The sequence below is a fragment of the Delphinapterus leucas genome, chromosome 12 (assembly GCF_059928025.1).
Source record: "Delphinapterus leucas isolate spDelLeu-1000000601 "Yukka" chromosome 12, BTC_Dleu_Yukka2, whole genome shotgun sequence".
Lineage (NCBI taxonomy): Eukaryota > Metazoa > Chordata > Mammalia > Artiodactyla > Monodontidae > Delphinapterus > Delphinapterus leucas.
The window spans coordinates 86,886,558-86,904,087 of record NC_143140.1 but is presented as its reverse complement, the minus strand read 5'-3'; the positions used below and the strand labels follow the sequence as shown (position 1 = coordinate 86,904,087).

General features: G+C 44.0%; 1 protein-coding gene across 2 annotated transcripts in view; it reads right to left on the bottom strand.

Moving 5' to 3' along the window:
* Positions 1-17,530, bottom strand: part of ZDHHC14 (zDHHC palmitoyltransferase 14) — a 277,973-nt gene that overhangs the window by 90,865 nt on the left and 169,578 nt on the right. For both annotated transcript variants that reach the window (XM_089922184.1, XM_022560194.3), the window contains exon 2: positions 14,358-14,518. In XM_089922184.1, coding sequence (XP_089778310.1) covers positions 14,358-14,518 — 161 coding nt within the window. The remainder of the gene's footprint in view (positions 1-14,357; positions 14,519-17,530) is intronic.

Here is a 17,530-nt window from a genome sequence, read left to right as displayed (position 1 = left end):
TGGACTCAGGCAATTCTTATCCTCTTGTCTTTTGAGATCCAGCTCAGATCTGCTTTTCCCAGACAACTCCTCGTGATTAATCTCTCTTGATTCTCTCCTAGGTTCATGGTTCCCTCAATCCTCACAAATTCAGTTTCTCCACCTGGGGTGATTTTACCTCCCAGGGGACATTTGGCACTGTCAGAAGACAGTTTTATTCTCACAGCTGGGGCAGGGGGGTGCTCGTGGCATCTAGTGGGTAGAGAGGAGGGATGCCGCTACCCATCCTGCAAACTCAGGACGGCCCTCACCGCAAAGAATTCTCTGCCTCAAACTGTCAGCAGCGCAAAGATTGTAAACCCTGCATCACAACCATCTGCCCTTAATGATGTTCCTTTGTTTGCTTGTTTGTTTTAAAAAGGCTTCTTGGCCATCAGGCAAGCTGAGGACAAGAGGCCTCAGGAGAAACCAAACCAGCCGACACATTGATCTGGGACTTCCAGCCTCCAGAACTGCGAGAAAATAAATTTCTGTTGTTTAAAAAAAGAAGCCTCGGTGTTTTCACGCTGTATGCTAGCCTCCAGCTAGATTTTTGATTCTTCCGTAGTTCTTAAGATAGTGTGTGCTTAAAATAGATTAACTGATAATGATTCATTTTCTAACTAAACAACCAGCCGGGAATACTTTTCATTAAGTGTCTGGGATATGTCATCACAAGATAAAAAATAACCACATAAATGTTTGAAGCATTCTGTGCTCGTTCGGAGAAAAATGCAGTCGTCTCTCTGTAGTCACCCAGCAAAAGTCTGTCCAACTACAGACAGCTTCCTCTCAACACCGGCCACAAGTACACACCCACGTGACCTGTTCTCCACCGCTTTCATTGCTGGGTTCTTTTCTTAGAACTTGACGTTTTTGTTGGTATTCATGGGATTAATATCATATATGACAGCAAAACCTTCTCATCCGTATCTAAGAGAAAAATGTGTCCTTCTTTTTTCTAGAATGGCAGAGGCGATGAGGAAGGTGCCTCAGTGCTAAAATTGATGTAGAGCGGATTAAGGCACAGGTGAACAGCATGCAGGGAAATGCAACACCCAGCCACTGTCTCCTGGTCTGAAAAGATGGTAACAGGGAAGAAAGGACTATCACTAGCACCTCGGTCGGAAGCACCTGTAACTGGATGGGGGTTTATACAGAGCACAAGTGAGCGAGCCCTTAACCTACTCCTGCCCAGGTGAGGAAGCTGAGGAAAACAGGCAACCACGTGCATTCTTGTGTAGCCGCTCTTAATAACCTCTCTCTGCAGAGCGGTGACCAGGAGAACAGAGGGGCAGCCCTGTCCCAAATGCCCATGCTTTACTCACTGGCTTGAAAAGCCTAGAATCCCAGTCCATCAAAGAGCCATGCATATGCTGTGGAATTTATAATAATAATTAGATAAAAAGTCTTGGCGAGAGCGTTACGTTGTCCTTTTAGATGAGGTGAGGCTCATATGACATTCATGTTCAATAAGATGGGCCTGAACCATGGTGAAACTGCACAAACTAAAAACAAACTAATTGGGACTTCCCCGGTGGTCCAGTGGTTCACCTTCCAATGCAGGGAGTGTGGGTTTGATCCCTGGTTGGGGAGCTAAGAGCCCACATGCCTCGCGGTCAAAACACCGAAAACATAAGACAGGAGCAATACTGTAACAAGTTTAATAAAGACTTTAAAAATCTTAAAAAAAACCAACTAATTAAGGATCAGAAGCCACCTTTCAAGTGGGCCTCTTCTCCAAGTAATTTCAAACTTCAAATCAACCATATGACATAAGGAGTGTTACCAGGATCCAATCTGAAAGTTCTGGCCTCACTGACACTTGCGATGGCCCAGCTCTCGCCCTCCCAAATGAATCCATTATACCTGAGTGAGTGCAGAAGAGTTGCATCTCGTAAAATAATATATGCCCTACGTGTCCTCCTGCTGGGAGTTTTGGCTTTGGAGCAACCCTTGACAACACACACACACACACACACACACACACCACACGGGGAGGACAGTCCCAACAGCGAGACAACAGCTCCAGCTGGCTTTAGATAATCAGCAATCCTTTGATAGAAAGTGAAAGACAAACTTCTCCCATGAGGCACCAGAAGTAAACTTTTCAACAGCCTTCTGCTTGTAGACAGTACTCAGAGGCTTTGATAACCCTGGGATACTCTCACCCCAGCCCATGGGTGAGCTCGGGAAATCTGTGACAACTGTTAAATGACAGCTCCCCAGTCCTGAGGATCCATGCAGAGAGGGCTTAGCTTGGCCATGACCTGTGACACTGGTCCCCAAAGCATAAACACGGCATGCTTCCCTTAGATGAGTCCATACCAGATCATTCAGTCCCCGGGTATTGTTCTTAAATTTCCCATTTGAGTCACTATATTTGTATCTTAAGAAACAGACCACGGGAAAGCAAGCCACCCATTCCCCGACTAATTCCTTTGAGACGCATGAGTTCTGTGGTTGTTCAACTCTCCAGAGATGCTTGACTCTGCCTTCAGATATGTACTATGGAATACATAACAGGCGGAGGATCTCAAAGGAGGAATCCAGTGGTTATTCAAATGATCCCAAAACAAGATAAACAATACCAAGAACTCTGAGAGATTCCAATAACTATTTAGGCCCAATTCTTTGTTCTGTATGTTCATGTTGTCCAATATGGCAGCCACTAGCCACGTGTATCTACTGAGCAGGTGGAATGTGGCGCATCGGAATTGCTATGTGCTGTAAGTGCGAGATACACACTGAAAGGACTTCATACCAAAAAACCCACCAAAATGTAAGGGATTTTGTTGGTACTTTTTTATATTGAATACATGTCTAAATGATACTATTTTGGATATACGGGGCTAAATAAAATATACTATTAAAATTAATTTCACCTATCCCTCTTCACTTTAATGTCACTAGAAAATTTGCAATTACACATGTGGTTTGCATTATATTTCTATTGAACTCAGTATCGCTCCAAGCGTGTTCCATTTAGTTTTGTGAGGGTCACAGGAGTTTTTAGCCTATTTCTGTTCTATTGATTTCTATTGAGTGCAAGGAGTAACCCATCCATTCACTCACTCAAGGACCCCTGGACTTCAAGTTTCTACCCTTAAAGGAAAATAAAGAGATTTTGTCAAGTGCACACTCCAGATTCTGATGGTATGAAGTATGGCATTCATCCACTTGGATTTCTGTTTTCTCTTAGAAAGTGTTAATCTACAGTTTCCAAATAAATGGTCTTCACTTCTGTCCACCTACATAAGCCAACTTTTTCCTACAGGAGCCTTGGAAGATAAATCTGGATACATGAAAAATGTTAGGAATTTTTTCTGTACCAAACATGGTGGGAGGAAGAGCCCCACCATTCTTCCAGATAGAACCACCTCAAGCCTTCCCTGTCCTCTTTCATGTACCTTCCAGCCTCTGAGTGCTAATGCCCATCACAAGCTTGGACAAAACAGCTGATGTTAGTCTACTTATATTCTTAGGCAATGAGTCTTAGCCTCAGAACTTATCTACAAGAAACACAACAGTTGAGCTGTCTCCCACAACTTAGATTTGAGTTTTCTAGGACACAGGAGGGAAGGGAGATATAGCATGCCCCAGCCCCCCCAAACCAGCTGTAAATCCCTACACTGCAGCATTAAACTCCAAAGAAGGAGGAAGAAAGTTCACTTGGAAAACAACGGTGAGTTGGCTGGATTACATCAAAGTTTCAGAGGGTGATTATTATGACACAGTTTCATTGATATCACAGACCCCAAAGGTAACATGTCAATGAAGTTACACATTCACAGAGTATGCGAGTGCATAAATGACACACGGGCATCTGACAGGTGAGGGATAAGGATAAGCAGAGACACTAACGAATGGGCTGCTTGGCAAGAGGCTCTCACTTAAATTGGATTCCTAAATTTAGACTCCAGCCACAAAACGTGCAGGTGTTTGTTACAAAGCGCTATGTGGGATGACTCCCCGGGCTGTTAAAAGAAAAAAAAAAAAAAGCTCTTCCCAAGAAAACGGCAAGGCAGACCTATTGCTTCTCTGACCACAGCACTCCTTCCTTAAATCATCTCTGCTGCTCAGCGTGGCGGGTAATCCTTTCCTGGACCTGCACCTGCTCGGCCTCTCCCGGCTCCTCCCAGCTGAGCCCCGCCCCACCTCCTTGCCACTCCATTTCCTCTCTCCTCCCAGAGTCCTTTGTTTCCTTTTATTCCTGAGCTGCCTTTCATGCTACTCTACACTTGTCAGAAGAAAATGCCTCCCACTTCCCAGCACAAAGAGCCTGCTCACTCTTCTGATTAACCTTCTCTGGGGTGACTTCTCTCCTGAGAGGCCATTCTCGCCTCCCTCCCCATCCCGCCCAGCGCACACACCGGCGGCGGCGTGACCAGATCCCATTTTGCCCAACAGGCCCTGCCTGGATAAGTGCCTTAGCTTTGACTTCCCTCTAAAACCTACTGACTGGCTGACTCATTCCCTCACTCAGAGAGCTACTGTTTCATCATCCTACTTTACCCTCCCAAGCATACCAGTTAAAGTAATAACGATAGTAATATTCCAGTGAGTCATTTAAATATCTCGCTTATTCCGCAGCAACTACAGTTTACTTGTTGAATTTACACGGGTGTGCGTATAGCTTTGCATTCTAAAATTATTAACGGAATATGTCACTCCTGTTTCAGTAGCTGAATAGGCTTAATAACCTTCTAAAGCGTTTAGTTTGCCAGATTTTCATGGTCAAGCAAAGGAGGAAGAAGGATTTATTTCTAGAATCACAGAATAACAACACTAGAGTGGATCTTTGCACTTAGTGGATCTATTTTATATGCATCAAAATCAAGGCCCAGAGAAGTTCAAACACTTCTCAGGATTATACAGCGAGTGGAACAGTTGGGATGCAGGCTCAATCAACTTATTGACAGAGTCGGCACTCACAGCCACATACTTTACTGACGATGAAAACATAGATGGACTTTGAACTCTGCAAAGCACTATCTAAAGAGAAAATATTTATTGACACAGTTGTTTTCATAAGTAGTAATAGAGAATGTGAAGCACCTACTCAGATTTGCTACAGGAAGTTGTTACACTGAATGCTCAAAGTAAACGAAGTTGTAGTGCGCCAAACTCCTGAAAATATCATGGTCCCGAGAGCTTAAGAGGAGAGGAAGCAAATACTGACTGTTGGAGAGGACGGTCATAGGTTTGGGCACCCGTCGCAGGGAAGGAGGTGGAAGGGCTTTAGGGCTGTGCTTCTCAGCTTTCATGTGAATTACCTGCGTCTGGTTTAAATGACAGATGCTGATTCAGCAGGTGGGCTGGGGGCTGAGGTCCTGCAGGTCTACTCAGTTCCCAGGTGATTTTTTAAATATTTATTTATTTATTTATTGGCTGCGCTGGGTCTTCGTTGCTGCGCGCAGGCTTTCTCTAGTTGCGGCGAGCGGGGGCTACTCTTTGTTGCGGTGCAGGGGCCACTTGGCTTCTCATTGCGGTGGCTTCTCTTGTTGCGGAGCACGGGCTCTAGGCGCACGGGCTTCAGTAGTTGCAGCATTTGGGCTCAGTAGTTGTGGCTTGCGGGCTCTAGAGCGCAGGCTCAGTAGTTGTGGCGCACGGGCTTAGTGCTCCGCACCATGTGGGATCTTCCTGGACCAGGGCTTGAACCCGTGTCCCCTGCATTGGCAGGCGGATTCTTAACCACTAGCACCACCAGGGAAGCCCCTCCCAGGTGATGTTGATGTTGCTTTTTCACGGACCTCACTTTGATTTAGGATTTAGGGATTCAGTTTCAGAAGCAAAAAAGTCAAAGGAGAGGTATAGTACCTGCACGTGGCGTCAGGACCCCAGGGCTGGAGTCTCAGGTCTGTCTCAGATTCGCTCTGTGTGAGCATTGGCGGATTTGTACCTGTCTCTCCTTGAGACTTGGTTTACTCATCTGTAAACTAAGGGAGTTGTCCAGGACAGACTCCATGATTGCTGAGGTCCCTTTAAACTGGGACTTCCTATGACTCAGAGCATTGCAATGAACCAGCCTACCTGCAGTCGGGGAGGTGAGCTGAGAAAGCTCTTGTATTACAGCCAGGAGATCCGTGAGTCAGCAGTCTTCTTAGTGCCCCCAGCTGGGAGAGGATGGGCCTCTAATTTCCATTAACAAGCTCCAGGCTCTTGCTCTTTCCTTTGGCCATATTCTTGAACCATGTGGTCCCAATTTTCCCATCCCTTTCATGCCACTTGATCCCTTACTTCCCCTCCTTGCAGCACCTGGCTTCCGCCGTTCCCTTGAAGTTGACATTTTCCTCACCCTGGTTCTTTCATCATCTTTCCCCTTTTTGTGGCCTTGTATATGAGAAATGATTACAATTACAGTACTTTTTATTTTTAAAGTAAAGCATGTCAACATTGCTCTATGTCATCACTTTGCTGATTTAACACAAACTCTTTAAAGACTGTGACATTGGTGCAGTGAGAGAGAGAGATTTCCCCTTACCTGAAATGAAGTGATAGCATTGCTTTTAGGAAGGAGTTCATCAGTTCTACAGAAGGTACATACACATATATAAGTCAAGTCTTCAACTATATTGAGACACACCCAGTAGATTCAGGATGGGGACTACGGAGGTCACTAAAATACCTATGTAGATTTAGGAATTTAGGCTCAGTAAATACATTTGCATCAGAAACTGGCCTCAGTTCCAGCACACAGTACATTCCCAAAAGTTTAGACTTCTACAGGAAGAAGAAATAACATAGGCTTCAATGAGCATCCTGGATGAAACACACCCATTCTTCCAAATCCTTCAGTAAAACAAAATCTCCAGCTCCTTCCATCCCTCAGAACTAGACCCTTCGGAACCTTGTGGTATTTCCCCAAATACCATAATTCTGAACTGTGACATCTGGTTTCCAGCTCTCCCAGGGTGGGATTTTTTTAAAAAGAGACAATCAGGAAGTTTGACATTCTAAGCAACCACTCTGCATTTCTATAGGAGACTCACTACCCTTCCCTGGCATCAGTACACACTAGATGATTCTGGCATTTTCTCCTAAACAAGGAAATGCCTCTTCTAGAAGGTATTTCAGATATGGTAGGACACCCTGCCCCCCCTTCCCTTAACTCCTTCACAAGCATCAGGGAACATCAGCGAGGCAGCCCCAACAGGGCCGTCAGGTTGTCTAGAGTTTCCCTGTAGTTCTTCTTCTCCACCCACTTGGGCTCAGGATTTGAGAACCAGGCCCGCTAGCCACAGTGTGCTGGACACGGCTCTCTATTTCTGACCGTGGCTATGACAGGGAGACCCAGCCAATGGGCCAGGGAAGTTGGAGGACCAGATGATGCTGACAATCTGGGGCGGGGAGAGAGAATATAACTTACGGGCAAAGGGAAGTGCTACCTGCTCCAGGGGTCCCAGAAATTTCCCCTTGGGGCAACAAGATGGTGGGCAGTAGCAGGCGGTGGTTAATAGCACAGGGTATCATGGCAGACCAACCTGTATTTGACTGCCAGCTCTGGTCAGATTACCTTCAGCAAATCTGAGCACCAGCTTTCTCTTACATAAAATAGGAACATTAATAGCGTCTAAACATCATGGAGTGGCTGTTGTGAGTCTTAAATGAGATCATACATGGAAAGAGGTTAGCATAATGCCGGGCACAAGAGAAGTACTTAATAAAAATAGCTATTAATACTATTCTACCTTTTCATCATGGACCAATAAACCAATTACTTTACAGGAAAAGGGCAGGGAATATTTCATTTCAGTGGACACAGGTAAATGCTTAAGCTGGTGCATAAAAGAGAAAGTCTAAAAGCTAATGAAGCGGCATCATAATAATGCTGGAAAGAACAGGGTAGAGAACAGGCAGCAGGGGGGAGTGAATGGTAAAGACAGGAAGGAATCCCAGAGAGGCAGGTGCAGTTCAATTCTAGACAAAGTTCTTGGTCTAGCAGAATGTTCATGAGGTCCTGAAATGACCACACTGCAAATAAAAATTACACAAAGGATTAACTGCGGTAATTTTGGAGATGAGTAGGGAGGTGCAAATAAGAATAGGAGAAATGGACAGAAAATGTCACCTTCTGAAAAGAAAACTGGCAAAAATCAATCAAATTAACCATCTTTGATGCCTGCCTTTTTTCTTTTTTTCTTGCACATTCAAGTGTGGCTATCTAGTATACAGCATACAACGTGACTGCAAAATGTATGGGAAGAGGTCATCACAGATCAATCACAGCCAATAGACTAGTTATAAGGCAAAAAATAAATGAAACCATCAATTTTAAAAGCAATTTTATGGTGAATATTACCAGTAGAAATAACTAACACAAAAAGAAGCCAATTATGGCTTAAAAAATTCACACAGTAAAAAATTAAATCACCAGGAAAATTTGTTGTAGTAGAAATAACAGTTCTATAAGAAAATCTGGGACTTCCCTGGCAGTCCAGTGGTTAAGACACTGCACTTCCAGTGCAGGGGGAGTGGGTTCGATCCCTGGTCAGGGAACTAAGATCCCACATGCTGTGGGATGCAACCAAAAATTGAAAAAAATTGGAAAAAAAAAAAGAAAATTCATAATGGCAGCTTTCATAATATTTAAAAAAATCAAAAAAAATCTTAGTTATAAATTTTACACAGAAAAGAAATCACTCCAATAAAAATAATTTTGGTACGATAAAAATGGCAATGAGAAAAAATTGGAAATAGTGTAGCTTTACAATAGAGAAAATTAAGGTCTTAAATTCGCTTAAGAATGTTCTCCTCAGAAAGCATTTTCTTCAACAAAACTGAATCAGTGTTATTAAAATTCCAATGAAAATGTTTCTACTCTTAAACATAGAATTAAGATGTCTTTGGGGAGAAAACTAACAAGTCAGATGGGTGGTGAACACATCCTGTTTCCACAGAGCCCTTGCAGGAATTGCACTCTCTGGGACAGTGTAGACCTGAGCTGCTGACAAGGCCAGTGCCTCCGTGGAGGCAGGAAGCTGACTGCCTGCTTCCTAGACGGCTCCTCTAGAGGATACCCAGCCCAAGGACGGCTTTAGGAGGCAATGAAAGATAAACTCCAGTGTTAGAAATGGTGACTGGTTCCGGGTACTACAAGGAAAATTCCTGGATGATGAGAATTTGACCAAAAGAGTATGGGAGAGAGAGAGAAAGAAGAAGAAAGGAGGAGGGACGAGAGGAGAGAAGGCGGGGGAGAAGGGGGAGGAGAGGAAGAGGAGGGAGGGGAGAGGGGGTCAGAGCAGAGGGAAGGGAGGCGCAAACATGGGCACTGTCCAGCAGAGTGGTACTCTAGCCAGCCAGTAAAAGGCTCAGAGTGGAGACAATAATTCTTCAGATTCTGCCATAGCACAGGTGAATTTTTTAAAGGCCACCTGGCTTCCTTTAATCTGATTCCATCCTCACCAAGCAGCCATTAGATCACTTGTTTGGGGTCGGGATTACCGTGACACAGGGAGAGAGCTTCCTAAATAACTAGGCTTGCTTTTGGAGCCCAACAGGCTGAGTACATATTTCAGCTCACAGTTGCCGTCCCTGTCTTGGCAACCTCAGGATGGGAAGAGATGCACACGGAACAGAAGGAAGGAGGGAGACCCGCCTCTTTCCCCTATTTTGATCCCTGGAAAGGTCTATCCCTAATTGAAATGAAATGCTTGGAGCCCGTGAATGTGGTATCGTAATTTTTTCTAAGCCCAAATCAGTTGCTTAGTATCTGGTCGTCCCCGAGTGAACTGAAAGAACTGAGTTTCCAAAACTAAGAAGTTTCCAAGCAGGACTCCAATGACCCCAGCAGGACCTCCCTGGACTCCTGTTGGCATTCTTGGCTGTCTTTTTAGCTGCAACATGAGTTATTGGGAAGGCTCTTTCAGAAGAAAGAAGTGTAGGGCGTTTCCAGAGACTTGGAACAGGCTCTGAGACACACAGCCTCCTCTTCGCCACCCACTCCTCTCCAGAAATCTGAAGACGGGGTAGCTGGTCAGATGCTTGGCAAATCTTCAATCGGCTCCTCAGATGGATGGTTTCAAGTGGCTGTTCTGGGCTTCTACACGCAGAGAAATACAATGGATAATTGGAATCAACAGCCCTAATAATAAAAAGTTTCCAAATCGCATTTTTCACTTTTCCTTCTTTAGAGAGCACGAAATAAATGTGGTAGGATTTCAGTGAAACATCATCTTATTTTCCACAGCCAAGTGATATACGGGAGAACTCCTTATAAAGCATTAGACCAGCTCTGCTGTTTATTTCCATCACAAACCGGGTCGCTTTTTATGAGAATCTGTGTTTATAGAAGGTGAGGAGAGAACCAAGTGGGAAAAGAGGAAAATTTTTCTTAAAAATGTCTACAATTTACTGAGCTAATCCTGACAAGAACCTCACAGGCTCTGGGTCCTTATTCCCATGTTGAAGTTAAGAACATGGTGGGATGAGGTTTAGAAAGTGGACAACTAGCCTAAAATCCCACAACCAGAGGACAGGAGAGCCTTCTTCCTTCTCCTCCATCCTCCTCCTCTCTCCTTTCCTCTCTTCCTCCTTTTTATTTTTGACAGCTTTATTGTGGTGTAAATTACATTACGTAACAGTTATCCATTGTAAGTGCACAATACAATGATTTTAGTAAATGTATTAGATTATGCAACCATCACCACAATCCATTTTACACCATTTTCATCCCCCCAACAAGTTCTCTCACGTCCATGTGTGGTCAGCCCTCAGTCCTAGCCCCAGCCTGGGCAATCCCTGATTTGCTCTCTTTTCTGAAAGTTTGCCCTTTCTGGACATTTCATATAAATGGAACCACACAGTATTTAGTCTTCTGATTTGGCTTCTTTCAACCTGTGTCAACGCTTTGCTCCATTTTACTGCCTAACAGTACTCCACTGTGTGGACTGACCACATACTGTACCTCAGTTCACCCACCGATGGGCATTTGGGCTGTTTCCGGTTTTTGGTTATTAGGTATAATGCACATACAAGCACGTGTATTTTCATTTCCCTTGGATATATACGGAGGCGTAGAATTGCTGGGTCATATGGTAACTTTAACCTCTTGGGGACTTTTGAGAAGAGTTTTCCAAAGTGGCTGCACAATTTTACGTTCCCACCTGTAACGCATGAGGGTTCCAATTTGTCCACATCCTCATCAACACCGTCCGTCTTTCTGGTTGGAGCCATTTTAGTGGGTGTCAAGTGGTACTGCACTATGGTTTTGATTTGCATTTCCCTAACAACTAATGATGTTGAGCATCTTTTCATGTGCTTATTGGCCATTCATATATATGCTTTGAAAAAAATGTTCAGTTCTTTACCCATCTTTTAATTGGGTTGTTTGTCTTATTATTGACTTGTAAGAGATCTTAATATGTTCTAGATACAAGTACGAAATGTTTTATCAGATGTTCGATTTGTGAATATTTTCTCCCAGTCTGTGGTTTGTCTTTTCATTTTCTTAAATGGTATCTTCTGAAGCACAAAAGTTTTTAATTTGATGAAATTCAATTTATCATCTTTTTCTTTTACAGATCACGTTTTTGGTGTCATATCTAAGAACTCTGCCTAACAAACGGTCATGAAAATTTTCTCTATGTTTCCTTCAGAAGTTTTATCATTTTCGCTCTTATACGTAGGTCTATGATTCATTTAAAATTTGTGTATGGTGTGAGGTAAGGGTTCAAATTCATCTTTCTAATATGGACAACCAGTTTCTTTACTTGCTATGTGTTTTTTCAGATTTTTTATTTCTTCCTGAGTCGTTCTTTTTGGTAATTGTGGCTTTCTAAGAATTTGTTCATTTGTCTAAGTTGTCTAATTTGTAGCATAAAGTTAAAATCCTATGGTGATGCCCCTGCTTTTATTCCTGATTTTGGTAATTCACATCTTCTCTCTTTTTCTCTGTCTTTTTTTGGAGTGGAGGGTCAGGGGAGTATAGTCACAGGTTTGTCAATTTTGTTGACCTTCTCTAAGGACTAACTTTTGGGCTCACTGATATTCTCTGTTGTTTTCCGTATTCTATTTCATTGATTTCCACTGTCATCTTTAATATTTCCTTACTCCTCCTTGCTTTGAGTTCAGTTTGCTCTTCTTTGTCCAGTTTCTTAAGGTGAAAGTTTCAGTTTCTGGTTTTTTCCATGCTCCACTCCAAATCAAGTCAGCCCCTCAGACAGGGATGCTGCTGGTTTTCAGGGCTTGTCCTGTCCAGGTAGAACTTCCTCACCTCTGAACGCAGGTTAGCGATTAGAGCAGCCCCAGGACAGAATGCCACAGCCTCCCACTGTTCTTACCCAGAGTTCGTCAGTTTTTCATGAATAACCACTCCTCAAATTCCAGAGCCATGAAATGATAGTTTCTGACTATTCTGTCTAGGCTCATCATTGCCTTTCAGGGAAGGATGTGCCAGGCTACTAACTACGCCATGCCAAAGCCCTGTCTCTACAGCCCCTTTTCTCTCCTGCACAGGAAACAAAATTTGGTTTTATCCTTTACCCCATCTAGTTCTCTCACAGAATCTGTGTCTCTGGGGGGGCGGAGACATGGGGGCAGAGCTGGTTTTTAAAAATCGCTTATGTTGAAAAATACTGCTCTGAGGTTATCAACTTTAAGGAAAAAACAAAAAACTAAACAAAACAACAAAAAAATTGCACTTCCGTGAATCATTCAACTTCCTCAATGTTAATGATGGAAAGTCTGTGCCTCTTAGAATCTGCATTCATAATAGAGAATTCCAATGGCGCTCTTTATTATCCACTTTGTAAGGAAGGCAAAAAAAAAACCCAGTTCCTGATCTTGCCGATTCTGCGGATGCTCCTAGCACTAACAGGGAGGTGGGAGGGAAAATAGGATCACAGCAGGAAAATGCTTAACGGCCAGTGTGGGGAGCTGGGCTGTCTGCACACTGCTTGAGTAGGAGTTTCGAGCTTGTGCCAGTTTGACATGGGCATAGACTACGCAGTTTCTAGAGGCCCCGTTCTATTCCTTGAAGGAAACTGGGCCTTCAAGAACAAGAACATCCCTAAAGAACAACGGATGAGACCCAGGAGACCTGGGTTGAAGGCTCCGGCTCTGCCACTTTCTCCCATTTAACCACTTTGGGGCTTCGTTTTCTTATTTGTAAAACGGGTGTAATAATAAAGTCTTCCTCACAAACTTGCTGGGATGTGATCAAATTCAATGACCGTCATGGATGGCCTTTACAGATTATTAACAAGCTATAAATGTAGGCTTTAGATTATGAAATAATACCCTGTGTTCAAATCTCAATATGTGGTGTCAAAGAAAGAGACTGTCTCCCCACTTCCCTACCTCAGGACACAAGGAGGCTGCAGCCCAGCAGACAACTCACATACACTCCCATAATCAACTCCTTTACTGCTCCCCTCCCAGGTGACAGGGATGAAGGATGGAAGCAGATGCTCAGAGAAGGACATGGCTGTGCTTCAGCACTTGGGGAGGTGGACCAGAGCAAATGGTGCCTATCAAGACCCACACTTGTACCTCTTTATACTGTGGAAAGTGGGGGTCTTTCATCTGAGTGGGCTGTGAACGGAAGCCCACTGGGAGAGAACTATTTCTGTCAAATGATTTTTCATGCCTAAACTTTATGTACACACTGAGTCATCACAGCCCCCTGCCACGCTTGTCAAATTATCACTGTACCACAGCAAAGCTACACATTCACAAAGGCAAACTTTTAAGAGGAAGCTCTCTTTTTAATTAAAAAAAGGACTTTAAGGGTTCTTTGTATGAGGGATTAGGATTGGTTTTAATATCTTTAAAATGGATTGCTGGAAATTTTTAATCCTAGGATTTCCAATATCTAAGGAAAAATAAAGCCATTCATCTCAATATAAACCAGAAATATACATATTTGTTATGCCTTAATAAAGGAAATGCTGGATCCTAGGCTGGATAAATAGGACAGCAGTCTAAGATGTAACATTTCCAGGTTTATATCATGGAAACCAGAGTTCAGCTATGATGGTAATAAAAGGGAATGAAGAGCAGCCACCAGGAACTACAGCTTTCACAACAGAGGCTCCTTCTCGGAGGGGACTCGGACGCTCGGGTTTCAAGGAGCTCGGTGGCAGCGGCCTGCCTGATGGCACCGCCAGCTTGCCTCCAGTGCACCGGTCCCTCAGCCTTACCTCCGACCACTTTCCATCCCACCTCCTACTCAGGTCATCCTCAGGCCAAGTGAATGAAAACTTCGGGACTCCTCCCCGGGGACTTGGCACTGTCCAGCACCCAGCCCCTCCTGCACGGGCTCCTCGTTTGTCCTCCCGCACTGGGGCTGAGCACAGGTGGGCAGTGACCAGAGGCTAAGGGCGGACCTTCAGAGTTACCTATTTGCCTTTCCAGGTCGGCGGCTTCATCAGGTGTGGCTCGCGGAAGGACGCCAGGGTCGCTGAAGCTGGTGCGTAGCAGGGTCCCCATCACAAAGAAGAACAGAATGCCACCGACCACGGGGATAGCAGGGGTGATTTTCACTGCTAGATACGGACAGCTGCCAGCAGGTTGGGAAGGCGGTGGGGGAGGGGAGAAAGAAAGGAAATACAACGTCAGTAATCAACAGTGATCACTCTGTATTTTCCAAGAAACTAACGGCTTTTTTGGAGAAGGAAAATTGATTTCCATTAAAAATTCATCTATGTTTTAAGCATTTACATTTGGGGAGGTCTGCAGTTCTCTCTTGTGGACAACTTAACCCCCCTTCTCAGCTACAATAATCCTCTGCTCCCACCGTGGTGCTCAGGAAAGACACTGGCAGAAAAATTTAAAAATCCTGCTTGTACAATCCATGTAAGATGCACAGAGCTTGCACCCTTTGTACTGTAAACACAGCACACGATTTATGTGACTCTCCACCCATCCTTGGAATTGCATAACATAGGACGACACCAGCTTGGAACTGTCTTCATCACACCCGGCCTTTCCTCCCTGGGTCAGACAACTCAGGGCACGGAACGCAGAGAACCACAAGCCACCCTCAAAAGGCAAGAAATCACTTTTTCAATATTTTGGAGCTAATCTATGCAAAAGGGGTTAATGAGCTATGGAAATGTACTTGCAGGCCGTTTCCGAAGAGGATTAAAAGGATTTAGGCAGCTGGAATATAATAGTCTCATGCTCTTCAAGAAGGCATTTGAGCTACCAACGGATGAACACAGCGCATCTCGATTCTATGAAACCCCTTCACTGTCCTGCAGTGAATGAACTGACTCGCAGCAGGGGCTGTGATGAGTCAGGGAGAGATGCCCTTGGGACAGACTGACATCTATGCCAGCTGGCTCCAGGGATCCAGGAACCAGGTTTAAGCACCACCCTGGTCCACTGTCATTGCTCCCTGACTCTGCAGAGGCGGTGAGAGGCAGAGTGAAAATTAGCTTGGTGCCTGGAGCTGGGTGAAGGACGGCCCTGCAATGACTGCGGTCAGTGTATTGTCATCACATTCAGTAACCTCATGGGCATCGAGGACCAAGACACAGAATCATGGAATTGTCACATCCACAGTGGAAAGCACCTCCCAGATGGTCTGCCTCACCAGGGGATACTCTTCCAGATACTCAAGACCGCACAAAGAGAGGGAGCTGGAGAAGAAAGGGTTGGAAAGCTTTGCTCAAGAGGTGAGCCAGGGGGCTCATTCCTGGGGTGTTGGGGACAGCACCCCACTCCTGTGCAGTACTTGCAGGGAGGTGGCAAGGTCTCTGATGGGATGGCAAGGGGATGCTGGCAAGCATCCAGGCCTCGGGGACCACAGGCCATGGTCCCCTTTGCTGAGGCCAACATCAGGCAAGTTAGAGCATCTAGTTTTCGAGCGGCTGGTGACTCAGGTCTATGTGGAGTGGTTACTGTGAACTAAAGACCAAGGGCCTGTCCTGAATCCCCTGCTCTGCAGAAACCAGAAACCAGAGACTTTCCAGCCACTTTAAGAAGATGGAAGAGCAACCCCAAACATGACTAGGTAAGATTTCCCACCAGACAAGTGGACTGCGGTCTCCAAGAGAATCACCTGATTTAGCAACACAAAATATGTGACATTTCTAACTTGTTTCATCTTTCCCACACCAGCTCCCCTGCAGAAACAGAACAGAATGAACGACAGAAAGTATCAGATCTCACTTGGGCTGGATTGCCTGTTGTGACTTCTCTTCACAGGATTCATGGGAAACCATAAAAAACTATTAGTTGTCTGTCCTGCATCAACGTCCCCGCCCAAACTCCCAGGCACTTAGAGCCTTTTTGAACATCGTCAGAGATTCTCATAGAAAAGTGAATTCGGCAACGAGGACAAGAAGATATACAGAGATTGCTGTGGAAAAAAGGAATACAAGAGTGTCTAAGCTGAAGAAATACCCTCTGTGAAAGCATTCACTTTAATTATGGAAAGGACTTTTTTAATCCAATGGATTTTGTTGCGTAAAAAAGAGGCACTGCTTTTCCTAGAGTGTTTTCAGACAAACACTAACATAACTAAACTCTTCAGTGGGTTTCCAGTTTTCTTAAAAATTTGATTTTATAATTTTAGGTACTGAAAAGCTTCAAATGAAACACTTTCCTGCAACAGAGATCCACTAGTTCTGAAAATTAGAAAGAAAACATTTAAAAGATGGTGCTGCTTGGGGTGCCTCCTGTTTTCGTTTTTGTTTTGCCTTTGGGAGCCCTTCTTTTATTGGGAAATAAATACAGAGTCAAACAGGTGGGCCAGCCCTATAGCCTAACACAGAACTTGCATTTCAACTTGACACATGTAGAGAATAAAAGTCTTGTCAGGAAATGACCATCTTCCCTTTAAAGATTCAGTATAAAGTGACAATCAAAATGCCATTTAATACTGCCCTGAAATGTTCACATGGCTGCATCCCAGCTCTAGGGTACAGTGCAGTGCCAGGGGTTACAGAAATAGATACCTTTCCAAGGCATGTCTATTACGTTAAATGGAGCATGTTTGGACTGTGACATGGAGCTTTTATGAAGAGCTGGAGACAAACCTCAGGTGCTGCAAGTCTACTGATTAAGTCTCTGACTATGATATCAGTCAAGTTAATATCAAGGAACTCAAACCCCAAAGAACGTTAGAAAGCATCTGTGTCATAAAATATGACATTATCTTTGTTACTCTTATTGTCATATAAAAAGCAACCTGAAATTGTACTAAGCCTTGAAAATGTGCTAGTGTACCACAATCAGAAATAAACACAGTCCATATTAGAGGCACAAAATTGACCCTGATACTAATAAACTTCAATTTATATAGATTAGCCTTAAAATTTTGTTTTAGTCCAAAAGAATCTACTCTAGGTGGACCTCTTTTTTTTTTTTTTTAATTAGGAAAATGATCAGTTGTGTAGGAGAATTTTTCCAGAACTGAAATTCATAATTCAACAGAAGAATGCCTGTTTGAACAAAGGCGGAGAATACAACAGGCCAACTTTTTCCTCTTTCTCATTATTAATGAGTTTCAATAAGAAACAACTGGAACAGTGGTTCAGCAGCTGCACCCAGGTCACAGCTGGAC